Source organism: Chelonoidis abingdonii, chromosome 3, assembly GCF_003597395.2.
Source record: "Chelonoidis abingdonii isolate Lonesome George chromosome 3, CheloAbing_2.0, whole genome shotgun sequence".
NCBI lineage: Eukaryota > Metazoa > Chordata > Testudines > Testudinidae > Chelonoidis > Chelonoidis abingdonii.
Window position 1 is genome coordinate 174,490,471 of NC_133771.1, and position 14,294 is coordinate 174,504,764.

The 14,294-nt window shown below is 38.8% G+C and overlaps 2 protein-coding genes across 7 annotated transcripts in view; one reads left to right on the top strand and one right to left on the bottom strand.

The window, feature by feature from the left end:
* The window catches only part of PACC1 (proton activated chloride channel 1), a 148,170-nt gene that overhangs the window by 31,012 nt on the left and 102,864 nt on the right, over positions 1 to 14,294 (top strand). The window lies entirely within an intron of this gene.
* Positions 1,670 to 14,294, bottom strand: part of PPP2R5A (protein phosphatase 2 regulatory subunit B'alpha) — a 108,326-nt gene continuing 95,701 nt past the window's right edge. For both annotated transcript variants that reach the window (XM_032805134.2, XM_075064340.1), the window contains 5 exons: positions 8,494 to 8,544; positions 7,236 to 7,355; positions 7,011 to 7,138; positions 3,535 to 3,636; positions 1,670 to 2,970 (listed from right to left, as the gene is read on the bottom strand). In XM_032805134.2, coding sequence (XP_032661025.1) covers positions 2,835 to 2,970; positions 3,535 to 3,636; positions 7,011 to 7,138; positions 7,236 to 7,355; positions 8,494 to 8,544 — 537 coding nt within the window. In that variant the 3' untranslated portion in view covers positions 1,670 to 2,834. The remainder of the gene's footprint in view (positions 2,971 to 3,534; positions 3,637 to 7,010; positions 7,139 to 7,235; positions 7,356 to 8,493; positions 8,545 to 14,294) is intronic.

A 14,294-nucleotide genomic window follows, 5' to 3' on the forward strand; every position in this document is an offset into this window, starting at 1 on the left:
CATAAAATAGGGACCAATTATGCAAACCTTACTTTTATGTAACCAAAAAAGTAACAAATCTTATACTTGAAGCCAATCCCATTCCCTCTTTCAGATGACTAAGACTCTCCAATACATAATGAAAAGAAATTATGCAGATTTGTTCTAAATATAAACTTTCTATAAAAAACAATGTACTTACATTTCTTGAAGGTCACTTTATCCTCCAAAGACATGTGAACAACTACAGTATATTTGTCTCCTATTTTTGCAAGTCTACCATTACTTTTCTTTGAATCAAGAATCAATAGACCATTTGCTCTGTAAACTTGTCCATTTTGATTTAAGATTTGTTGTGGTGTATACTTCTTAAGAGACTAAGACTTGTCTACACTGCCACTTTACAGTGCTGCAACTGTCTCACTCAGGGGCGTGACAACCCTCCCTCTCCCCCTAGTGCCGCAAGTTTCAACGCTGTAAAGTGGCAGTGTAGACAGTGCTGAGAGCTATGCCTCTCGTGGGGGTGGGTTTTTTTTTTAAAACTGCTGCCACAACTACACAGCCACTGCAGCGCTTTAATGTTGCTAGTGAAGACATACCCCCAAGTCAGAACTACATTGCTATGCTCTACCTCAGTGTAGTCCTGGTTCCCAAGGAAAACACTACTCACACATTTTTGAACTTCAAGTCCACCAAATCAGCAGTCATTCTAAGGGAACCCAGACAGTGCACAAACGCTTATCCAGGACCAAGCTGTTCAAGGAAAACATTCTTTGGTAGATCCCGTATCCCACTGAGTCCTTCCCCATGCAATTAGAGGCCAAGGTCATGTCAGTCAGTTCTAGATATCTTGAAGCTGCTGCACAAGCCCATTTCCTTTCTGAAATACAACAATCCAAGACAAAGAAAGGAGTTAGGAAAAAATTTCTCTACAGAAAAGCAGCACTCCTAATCCAAATATTATACAGATTTGCCCACTGTAGCCTGCATGCACCTTTTTCTTTTTTCTTCAAACTGGAACTTAACAAGCAGCAAAGAAGTGTCCTTAGAACTAATCAAGGAAAACAGGTCATTATCTTCTCTAGATAGCAAGCAGTTCTCACACCTAAGCAGATACATTCCTAAAAGTATTGGCCTCATTTATGTATCACCTGCTGATGAGGTAGTTCAGCAGCTAAGACTAGGACATTGAATGTTCAATACTTGATCAACTGCAGGGCCTGGACACAAATGAGCTGTAGAAACATCATTGGTCAACAACCTTTATGCTTTGTCAGCCAAGATTTAACTGTACTCCAGAGCTGGAGTTTAGATAGCTAAAGGCACATCTTCACTGCCAATGTTAGAGCATTGCTGCAGCAGCGCTTTAACATGGCTTGTGTAGTCGCGTCACAGTGTTGGGAGAGAGCTCTCCCAGCGCCCTAAAAAACCCCCCACCCCCACGAGGGGGCGTAGCTTCCAGCACTGGTGCATTGTCTGTACTGGCACATTACAGCGCTGAAACTTGCAGCACTCAAGGGTGTGGTTTTTCACACCCCTGAGTGCGAAAGTTACAGCACTGTAAAGTGGCAGTGTAGACAAGGCCTTAAGCTTTTCATTCAGGCTGAATATTGCACACTTCTGCATAACTCACTTAACATAAGCCTTCTGGTCATCATGGAGACACACAAAAAGAAGGTGATATACAGCATTAAATACAAACAAAGACTTTATTGAATGCTGCTCAATCCCCTAGTGAAGATTTTTATTACAAAAGTTTTCACACAACTGCAATTTAAATTTAAATGATTGGAATGGTACGTCTGATAAAAGATGTGAGTAAGACTTGATTAAGTAAAACAAACGACTTCTGTAGTCAGCTTTTTCCATATTTAAGCAGCATACTGCATTTTCATTCAATAAAACAAGGCATTTGTGGTTAGTGCTCTGCACTGCCATAGAGAAACCTTGTTTGGAATGCCAGATTTTGTCTCACTCTCCAGGCCAGCACAAGCTGAAAGTGCTGCAGAAACAGCTCAATCAGCCGCTGAAGGAGGGAACTGCATTGTTCCACAGAGATTCCTTGGGTTGACATAAGAGCTTCATTGATGGGCTCTAAGGGAAGCTCCATCCTCAGCTGCAGGATAAGAAAAGCTTAAACAGACCCAGCAGAGAGAAGCATGGAGGGGGCATGTGAACAGCAAGGCATTCATCAAAGTGGAAGGTCAGACACAAGATATACAGTTATCTGTTCAAACTAGAGTTTATTTTCATACTTCATCTTATTTCTAACTTGTGCTTTTCATAATTAAATTTAAACCCACTGCATAGGCATCTTCACTCAGTGGAATTCTATACAACAGTATCTTTGAGATCTCTAATAATAAAGGGCACACACAGTATCCCATCAAGTTCCAGGTAAAAAATAATGTACCTTAGTTTTATTTGAGAAAATACAGCAGAACGAGAAGCCTTTTCTAGAATCTCAACCAAGGTTTGCAGCAATGTAAAAAGCATGTATAAAACAAAGGAAAAATGTACATAGACTACACCACCTATGTGCAACACAATCAAAAAGAAAATTCAAGTCATAAGTCTCACCACTCCCATAATTCTCACTCATATTATGAATAAAATTCATTTCTGTGAAACTGTCAGAAGTGATGTATCAATGATTAGACAAATTTACAATATGCTATGGTAATGATATCATTCAACTCTTGTATTTAAAGTCATAGATTTTTTCCCCCATTTACATTTTGCCAGAAAAAAAGTTGGCGATTTCTACTATACTGATGAAGTTTCTGTTTTTCAATTTTTACATATTCCAAAAATGTGTACAAAAGTATGTCTATCAGGCAGAGGTCATAGTTTCTTTATTTGGCACTTGTACTGTTGTGTGCATTTAGCACGTTGTGAGTACTATTTTGCTTTTCAACCAGAGTCTTCTTTAGCTTTAGCTCTTCTAACTTTCTCCACAGCTCTTCACGTTCCAATTCCTTCTTTTTTTCTCTACAGAAAAAGTAAAAGATTAGACATGTCTAGGTTCCATATGCAATGTGCATTATAATTACTTTGATGAAACAGCAGATGCTATTCTTATTTACAGACGCTCCCCGAGTTACATAAACCCAATGTATGCAAATCCAAGCATATGGAAAAAGTTCCCCAAGCTAGAAATAGGAGTTGTTTTGGGGTTGTTGTGGGGTTTTATTTATTTATTTATTTATTTTTGCATAATGGTTGGAGATACGTTTCTGACTTATGCAAAATTCGAGTTACGCACTGGGAGTGTCTGTGTAATAATTTCCTCTAACACTTTTTTTACTCCTATAAGGAGTCAGGATTTTCCCCATGCCAAATATCAAAGCTCAACTTATTGATTCTCAGTGGCAGAATATGACATCTCTCAGAGATTTTACCATCCTTTGACAAACCATATTAGTCAACTGTAAGTCTTCTATGAGGAACTAATTTCACTATAAATACTGCAGTTTTATTCACATTAATAAATTCAGTACATGACTTTTTTTTTAGGTGATGCATTTCTGAAACACAAACTAAGAAAATGATTACCTTTGTCTTTCTGCTTTGTATGAGCTTGTAAGTTCATCAAATAGCTTGCCATTCATTTCCATCAGTGTTTTCAGCACATTATACACCAGTGCTACAATGGTCCTAAAATAAAAGGAAGGCACTGTAAATTATTGGATATAAGATTTGTTTACTAGCATCTGTTTTAAGTGTTTGACTTCCTCTTTCTGTTCCAGCCCTACTGCATTTAGATAGTATTGTAACTAAGTTTTAAATGCAGATGATGTTTATTCTAGTCTCCTGTATGCATGAATGAGGATTTATTAAACGTGCATTTAGTACATTGCCTTGGTTTATAAAACATTAATGCTTGAAGGCTTCACATAAACCAGCCACAGTGAATGATTTTTTAAATGTTAATATCTCCAAGGCTGAAAGGCTGGAATCTGATTAAGGTAACAGTCACAGCGTTTTAATAGAATAAATTACATTAAAAAGTAAAATGGGTAACATAATACTAATGTCCCAAAAGAGAGAGGTGGCATAGATAAAATCCTCAAACTATAGACTAATGAGCCTCAAGCAAGGGAAAGGGTTTGACACAGCTGCTGATTACACTACAGAAAATGCTTCCTGGAGAGGGGAAGTTATTTTGGGGTGATCTGTGCCACTCTCCCTGTTAGAAAATTGTTCTAATGTATAATCATGGCACCAAGACACTGGCTTCATGTCTGATTTTGTAGGTAATAAGGTAAAAAAACAGAGCTCAGAGATGTGGGTTTAGGCTTTTCATTTATTTTCTTGTATGTCTATCAATAATCCGTTTTAGGATTATGCTCCACCAATACCAGGGAGAAAGATGCTATTCAGATATATTAAGACCCATCTCCCTTAATTCCCCTTCAGCAAGTTTAAAGTAAGTACTACACTTGAGAGTTAACTAATAATCTTTCAAAAGGAACACTGAAACATTTTCAGGGTAGAATCGGATATATTTTAATTTATGGTGCATATATGACTAATTCAAGCAGCTTTATAACCCTTATCCTGCCCCTTTCATTTTCTCCACTAACGTTCATCTTCGCTTGTCAAGTTACATCTCAATTTAAATTACAACCAAATAATAGTCCCAGCCCTGATGAGCTTAGAGTGCCATATACACTTTTGACACTGTATATACTATTAAATAATTTCAAATATGTACAAATTAGTTTCAAAGGAAATAAAAAAGGTATGACAGGTTTTCATCACACTATGTCTAGTTATCCTTCACCGTTAGGAAGTGCAAACGGCAAATCTATCATACTAAACAGACAGGAAGCCAAAATTCACCGTATTTCGCTTGCTTACCCCTGACCCTCCCAAAGTACCAGAACGGAAACACGTCCCAAACACAGCACCAGCAGAAACTTTAAAATCCAATTTAAATACTTAGTATGTTTACTGACTGCATCTCCACAAAAGTTTCCTCACAGCATAAATTTTCTCCTTCAAGATCACATTAAAGCAGGGTAAGCTCTTATTTTCTGTTACAGAAAAAATCATTTTGAAGTATATAATTCTGAAACATCTGTATCCAGGCATATCAGGGAAAGGTTTCCATTTTATCTGTATTAGCTGGATGGAAACAGAATAAAAGAAACCCTTCTGAAACTTACTAGTCCTTTAAGTATACTTTAGGTATTTGACCTCTAGTTTATGGAATAATTTATGAGAAAAATTGAGGCAAAATAGTGACTTCTCCTGTGACTGATGAAAAGGGGGATTCACTTCAGGTCTGAATTTTGATGCGATCCCAAGAAACACAAAGGACATAGAACTAGTCTTCTGTCTAACACTGAATTCAATCTCACAGCTGATGTGCTTGCAGCTAGATATACAGTCTTAATAAACGTGGAAAGATCCATTTCATAAACTCAAATATTGGACTCAACAGCCCATATAATCTGGTTCAAAGTTTATAGTGGGCATTTGTGATGATTTAAAATGTTGTCTACCCGCACAGACTTTGTATTATGTGGGTGAACTAATATACGTTCATCAGCTATTATACTGCTCATTTGCACCTTTTACATACCAATGCAGAAGCCCAAAAAGTAATTTAGTTTCTTCTAGAAAATTAATTTCACCTCAGTGTTAGAAAAGGGACCTATCAGTTTTGAGTAAAATGGCTCCTCCAACTCATACACTATGAGAACTAGATATACTTTTGTTTCTCTTTAATACCAGAGTATGTTGGGTAGCTCCAGTTTTTACTATCTGCTTGAATATGTGTAGGCGAAGACACATTCTCCTTGAAGCATTAATGGTTCAATCCATTAGCTCAGATTTAGTAATTCTGTTTTTCATATTAAATCAAACTAAAGCTATAACTTTTCAAGTGAGTTCTTTGTAACTCCTGCATCTCTAGCAATAAAGTTTCTGCATTTAGAACTTAACAGTTCCGTTGATTAAGCATAAGCCAGAACAGAATTCAGCTCATTCTCCTACAATTGTACAATTCTGTAGTGGCCCACAGAATAAAGATATATACAACCAACCCTCTGAGCAGCTTCCTGTGTTTATTTGGTGTCAGTTGCTTATGCTATGATTAAAATAAGGTTTTACTAGTCAACAGTGAGGAGAGAGTATCACTTAAAGATGGTAGTATACTGAAAAGCCCCAAATCTGTTATTTCTAAGTCATCTAATATGTAATCTTCTCATTCTTTCATTCCAAAACTTTTCACTAACTGGAGAAAAAAAACCCAGCCCTTTGGTATCTTAATACTTATGTGCAATAGTGATTTTACTTTTTAAGTGAAACTTCACACAATAGGCCTCATTGGTTAACATGTAAGAGTTATATATTAATGACAGCATTCAACAGTCATTTCTCTCACATCCTTTTGTATAACCAGATGGTGGGCATCATTTTATATGCAAAATATTCCCCCCTCCCCGCTTAGAGTTTAAAATTTTCCTTCATTACCCTGGACAACAACAAACTTATTGATGTAGATGTTGCAAGAAGCTCATGGTCCTTTCCTTGGATTTTGATGCATCAGAAGTTTCCTAATGTGCTATATGTTATGTTACAAATGATACACAAAAGTCAAACCTGTGTAACATCCACACCACCATACAATTTCCTTGGACATTTTTTCATTAAATTCCAACTTTTCACCATAAAGGTACAAATCAATGAAAGATGTAGACATGAATGTAATCCAATATCTTAATTCAGATAATTGGAAAACATCTTACTTCAGCTAAGTAATCATTTCTATCTGTGGTAAGTGGTAACTGGGAGAACATAAATTCCTCTAGACATGATACCTCAAAGTATGCTTATTAATATAAAGACCATTCTCTTAGCACTTCATCTCATTTTGAAGTCAATGGGATTACTCACCTCTGTCAAGTTAAACATCTGCATAAGTGTCTGCATGATCACAGTCTAAGACGGGAACGAAGGCTAATACAATTTATTTCTGTTAATACTTTTAAAAAAACGACATCAGAATGAGCAATACATACGGATTCCAGTGTTCTTTGGAGATCTTGTATAAACTACCAAACATAATTGGTAGAATTTTGTTAATGTTCTCCTCAATCAGACTAAGAATGTACTCATTATTCCAGAAATACAAAGCCCTTTCTGCAACCTGAAATACACATTTCAGAATCAGAACCAGAAAACATGATAGTACTAATTAATGTAGAAGTCAAACGTGCAACACTATTGAAAATACTATTTAATACCTGAAAATGGGAACTTGACACACACTTGGATATCTGCTTAAATAGAGGTTCTTCTATTTTTTTGAATTGAGTTGGTTCTATTACATCTAAGATTTCTTCAATTTCACCTAAAAACATCACCTGTTTTATAAAGAAAAGTTTGTATATTTATGCATGCCATTCAGAAGGTATAATCTATCACATAGCTAGACTGAGGATACCAACTGAATAATCAGTAAAATAGGGTACACACTGACAAATATGCTCCAAGAAACATGGTACATTACTGCTGTTGCACACTGTCACCTTGTGCCAGACTCCTTATTGCAATTTACTATTTTTCTTTTTAATTTTTGTAAAGCGGCTTACTTGTTGGTTTCAGTTACCAGAATATAACAACCATCTTTTATTGCCTCTTCTTCTTGCTTGCTTTTAAAGTCATTTGATTTTAAATGATGCTTTGAAGAAAACCAGAAGAAATTTTATTTCTTCAGCTTGGCTGCAGAGACTCATTCTTCTCCATTCTGGATTATTTTTACAAATGCTTCGTTTCAGTTTTAAAATGCCAGGAGTATAACAGTATGTAGGTACCCAGAAACCTGATACATACAAGAGTCTTAAAGGACACTGCTTTCATATAGAATTAAAAGGTTTCTTTGACAAATGAAGCCACCAACCTGCCAACTACTTACTTTTAACGACATGGGACAGAGCCAATCAGAAAAATGGATTTCACAAGACCATTTAAAAAGTACATTTTAAGAATTAGACATATCGTACCAACACATGAAATTACAATGTATAACATTTTTTGTAATAAAGTAATGAATGTTTTATTTAATGCTTTAGCCATTGACAAAGACCTGGTCAAACTTTCGTAGTCGGCACTCACTGCAGATGGACTGCACTCATTGTAACTACTAAAATGCTTTTTAAAAAAAGCTTTTAACGTTTCTTTCAAAAAATTATACTAATGCCTACCAAAGAACAGGGGCTTAACTAGAACATTCCTCTCAATGATCATACATTATACTAGGAATCTTTAGTGCTGAACATACATACGAGCATTTACTATTAGTAGTGCTGTCAGATTTAAAATAAAGTAGTAAGTTTGCACAATTTCTACAGCGAACTTCAGTGCCCTACAAAATCGAGAACCACAAAAAGAATCCTGCAAGATCCCAGAAACAGCACAACAGGTGTAAAACACTTCTGAGCCTGCAGCATTTTTTTATATCAGTTACAAGAGAATAATTTATCAAAACATAACAAGACCAACCTCTTTCTGACTGCAAGTTTTTGGCCAAAATTTGAGCAATCCTCTGATAACCTATTATAAAAAATAAAAATAAAAAATTAAATTAGAATAAGTTTCCAGTATGTATTCGACTAGATTTTCTAATATTAACAACATTAAAATATCAGAATCATATTAATATACGACTTATCCAAAACTGTAGTTCAAAGGGGATTGAACCATTTTGAGTTATCTGACATGTGTTTTGCCTTGTGTTCAGAATACTTCGATGACTTTACTCTCAAATTCACACTGCTTCAAAAAGTTTCTTGAGCATCCAAACAGCCCCAATACTGCATGTAGCTAGATCTCCCTCTAAAGATCCATTCTTTGGGGACCACTTGCCCCAGCAACTCAAGACCTGGAACCATTTAAAAAGTTGCAGCTGTGGGTCATGCATGCTCTCTCAGCTCCAAACAAGTCTTATAAGGCTAGATAGAAAAGAATCAAAGGTGTTTGGGGCTCGGATTCCTCTATTATCTGAGATGCCAAAAGACCAGGGCCGGTGCAAGGATGTTTCGCGCCCTAGGCAAAACTTCCACCTTGTACCCCCCCCCCTGCCCCCACCCTGAGGCACCCCCCCACGGTAGCTCTCCCCCCTCCACCCTGAGGTGTCCCCCGTGCAGCAACTCCACCCTCAGGCACCCCCCTGCTCCAGTTCACCCCTGCTCCGCGCACGAGTACCCAAGCACGCTGTCGCTGCTTCACTTCTCCTGCCTCCCAGGCTTGTGGCACCTAAGCTGATTGGCGCCGCAAGCCTGGGAGACAGGAGAAGTGAAGCAGCTCACCCCTGCCCCCAGCATGCTCGGGGAGGAGGTGGGACAGGGGTGAGTTGGCGTGGAGGGTTCCCCTGCATGCAGCCCTCTCTTTACTTGCTGCAGGTGGCCTGCCCCGCACTACCCTGCCCCAGCTCCCTCCGCCTAAAAGCCGGTGGCGACTGGGGCAGAGGAAGATCCGGCCACCATGGTCGCTGCTGAAGAAAATGGCGCCCCCCAAATCCCAGTGCCCTAGGAGACTGCCTAGGTCGCCTAAATGGTTGCACCGGCCCTGCAAAAGACCCAAACTGGAAAAGGATGACTATGTAGAAAAAATATATATTCAGATAACTCTATTGAGACTTACTGTTCTGAGATTGGTAGAGACTCTAGGAAGACTTAATTAGAAGTTACATCCTGTTTCAGATGGTTGAATAATAAACTAAAAAATTGAAGGCCTACTCTCTGAAAACAAACATCTGACTTTGCCTCTTAATTGAGAAAGTAGTGATGACTAAAAAAGTGTAAACAGCAGTTCCATGTGGCAATTTTACATATTTCAGAGATGGAGACATATCAGGCATGACAGACTCTGACCTCAAGGAAAGGACCCCCAATCTTCTGCTATGGTCAGACCAGGCTGATCAAAACATGACTGAAATGAGAGCCTGATCTACTTGGACAATCTTTGAACAGAGACTGATTCCCCCACTGGATTTGTCCCCAGTAGCAGCCAGCTTGGAGGCTTCGTGATTTTTTTGTTTTGTTTTACTTAGATAATAGCGCAAGTCTTTTGTAATCTACTATATTGTCTGTATCTTGGGTTCTCCAAGTAAACTGAGTTTTAGAAAAGACTGATGAACTGTTTGAAATAGAAATTCAGAGAATATCTTCTTAGGAGGCGTAATTCTTCCTGAGGTCGTCTATGGGCACATTATTTTATTTTTAATAGAACACTGAGGATTTTCCATTAGCAGATTAACTTCACCTTCCTTCTCAATGCAATGCTCATGCAGAGGTAGTACAGAGAAAACTGTCCTATGGGCTCAATGGGAAAGTTAGTAATTTTAAGTCCGTAAAATAGACAGTACCACAGAAAACAGATGTGGACCAGATCAGTGAGAAATACGTATTTTAGGTAAATACAAGCAGAGGTTTTTGCATGGAAGGATAAACTGCAGCAGCAGCAAGAGCTAGTTTAGATTGTAACATATAAAGCAAAAGCAAGCATTCCAAGATGTGTGAAAAAGGGACTAATGGAGACAGATGTAAGAGGCCTTAAACCCAGTGCTCTGGTCTGGCCAAACTAAGGGGGTTTTGAGGCAGAGGGATTGTCAGAGCACAGGGTGTTCCACTGCACGTTCCCTCTTCTCTTCTCATAAGGGAAGAGGATGGCATATGAATAAAAAGGCTAACTTCCAAGTTATCTTGGAAAAATGCCAGATTCGGCAACCACTAAGTCTATAGGACCTTGTTGGAGATGAAACAGGGCATGTCACATCTCTTAGAACTATTCAGGTAGTCTGGTGTGTATCACTGCACTGGTTCATATTTTCAACATTATCATAGTCTCCAACTCTGAAGGTCTATTAAAGTCCTCATTCTAGAAGAGAAGCACCTGCTGCTGTTGCAGAACTGAGTATCACTTCAATGAAAAGTGAATAGAGTGAACATGATCACGGTATCAACCAGGAAAGTTCCAAGTTCAGATTCATGAAAAGGAAGCAAGTTATATGCAGAGAACAATAGTTCCCTTGTGAAGACCAGTCTTCATGGGAAGCTTAGGGAATGGGAGTGGGCTTCAGAACCTGAGCTCCACCCCAACCTGCAACTTCAAAGCACTGTCTATATAAAAGCTATTTTTAGAGCACTAGCACAAGCCCTGCCAGCCCAAGTCTATCAACCCAGGCTGGGAGGCACACTTGTGTGGGCTGTGTAAACTTACCCAGTAAGTCAGACATCTAGAAAGGGCAAACATGGACAACATGACTCCTGAAACAAGCTGTCACCACTGTCGGATACTTGGTAAAAAAAGGTAGGGATAGCTCAGTGGTTTGAGCCTTGCCCCCCTAAACCCAGGGTTGTGAGTTCAATCCTTGAGGAGGGCCATTTAGGGATCTGGGGCAAAAATCTGTCTGGGGATTGGTTGTGCTTTAAGCAGGGGGCTGGACTAGATGCCCTCCTGAAGTCTGTTTCCAATTCTATGAAATGAGGGGTCTTAGCAAAACCAAATGGGCTTACAATCTTGCAACCTGAAATGAACTAAGGGCTATCTTGCAAGGTACTAGTCCAAATGGCATTACCTTTTAGAGGCTTCTGAGCTCATCCACTACTTTTCCAGAGTGGGAACAGTAAAGACAATACCAAAAAAAAAAAAAAAGGAGGAAGGCACGGGGGAATTAAACTCCTACATTTTACTGATACTAACCTCTGATTTTCCTTCACACAGCTCTTTATTGGTTACCATTTATCTGCTTCCCCACCACACTCGAGGTGTGGAAAGGGAGTCACTCTTATTTAAATTAGCTGTCCTAGTTTTGCTGGATTTACAATGGTAAGCAGTTTATTTACATAAATACATTTTCAATGAAATCTTGGTAATTTTTCTGTTGCTTAATTAGGTTACAGCTTAATTACTTAATTATGCTGAGACTTTGGTTCCTTGGTTACGTAACAGAAAAATTACAAGCATAATAGCTTATTCTCTTGCCTGCCTGCCTCCCCAGGCACAAAACAACCTGAGCAATGCAAGAGAAAAACAGATAATACACTTCTACCCCACTATAATGTGACCCAATATAACACAGGTTTGCGTATGGCGTGGTAGCAGCAGGGCTCCGGCGGCACTTTAAAGGGCCTGGGGCTCCCCGCAGTGTCTGGAGCCCAGAGCTCTTTAAATCACCACCGGAGCCTTGCCGCCCCTACTTCGATATAACGGGGTTTCAGCTATACCACGGTAGGGATTTTTGGCTCCCCACAACCGCTTTATAGCGGGGTAGAGGTGTATTTTCAGACAGTTAACATTTGCCAAACAAAACAGAATAGGAAGAAAATACTATGTATACCTCTACTTGGAGTATGAATTCATTATGCTCAAGTCCTCACGTGCATGAAACTAAGGGTTAACTAAAAAGTCTAAAGTTTTCATCATTTCCTGGAGTCAAAATGTCCAGGACAGTTAATTGTGTCATTTAGTATCTTTAAATGTCATCTTTCTCAGCTGGAATGAGTAAATATGTCATGCCCAGGCTTAAGAAGTTAGGTGTGTCCCTATGGGGATATTACTTTCAGAGAAAGCTGCATAAAAAAAATAGCTTTTTTTATTTTTCAAGTATGCATCAGCTAGATACCCATGCCTGGAAATTACAATGCTAAGGAAGCCTACAAAGAACAGGGACCAGGTACTTAACATATACTGAATATTTTAAAGGGCTGCTTAAGCATTACTGTTTAAATGTTTTCTCCAAAACATACTAAAATCCCAAAAGTCTATTTACTAAGGCTAGCATACAAACATTTGCCTAGTGCTCACATTAGACAAAGCATAAAATTTGGATACTCCAATCTTAACAGCTGCTTTTGGCTGCTTTAGACTTCACAGGGGTTCAGCTACAGTCATATGTACCTGTTGGACAATCCCCATTATTTACAGGAATTGTGTATCAAGCTTGCTGCTCACCGAAGCAAACATTCCTGAAGTGTCAAGACTACAGTGCAGTGACACTCAAAGTGTCTCCTATGACTCTTTGAAGCATATGATATGAAAACACTGATTTAATTAACAACCAATCAGGGTTGTTTTACCATACTAAGTTCCCTCTAAATTCCCTCGCTGCAGTGCCCTTCCCCGCTGGCCCTAGCACAGATCTGCCCCGGACTTGCCACAGCCAGGAGAGAGGAGCCCCTCCCATGGCCTGGAGCTGCTGCGATGAGAGAGGCCTGGGGGGAGAGTCCTCTCTTCCCACCACAGCCCCCAGAGCCTGCACCCCCATCCAGAGCTCTCAACCCCCCACACCTCCCAAACTTCTGCCCCATCCCTGAGTCCCCTCCCACACTAGAACTTTAACCACATTTGAGGAGCTGACCCGGGGAGCAAGCTGGAACAAAAGTTTTAATTTATAAGAAAACTACAATTTTGATTGAAAAAAAGATATTGCTAGGAAAACAATCCAGATGAAAAGATCTAGATGAGTGGATCTCTACATGGGAAAGGGGATATACATCTTCAATTTGTGTAGCTCACAAATAAAATGTTTATAAATTACTGTATAGATAGCATTTGACTCCAGTTAGACCCATCATATTTTTGCTACTCAGGACATACTCTGTTGGAGGGGATGCACAGAAAAGGGAACATACTTGCACATGTGGCAGTTGTATTAAAGTAAAGACAGTTTTGGGTGGAAAATATTAGATATTCATTTTATAAGAAAAATTCCAGCTTCCTAGAGATCCCCTGAACTGCTTACAAAATGGTCCAGTAAAAGATCTTCACTTTAAACAAAATGACTAATTTTTTTTTTATGGTTAGCAGTAAGATTTTATATTGCATATTACTGGAAAAATGTGACTTCACCTATGATTTGTGGTATAGTAAAATATTGACTGTCTTTGTAATGGAAAAGGTTTCACACCAAGTACGTACACATGAGAAGCACCAAACAGAGGACAGGTATTTAGAAATTTAGTCACATTTTTAGGGTACTCAGGAGAGGAAGGGGCCCCAGCCAGCAAGCCAGAATCTTCAGCTAGGTGCTTTGAATATTAACTTGATCATAAGTAATAACTAATGTATGAAGCAGTATGTTAATGGAGAGGGATAGCTCAGTGGTTTAAGCATTGGCCTGCTAAACCTAGAGTTGCGAGCTCAATCCTTGAGGGATTTATGGATCTGGGGCAAAAATCTGTCTGGGGATTAGTCCTGCTTTGAGCAGGGGGTTGGAATAGATGATCTCCTGAGGTCCTTTCCAGCCCTGATATTCTATGAATGTTTTATTATAACTTTGCCTTAAAAAAAAAAAAAAAAAA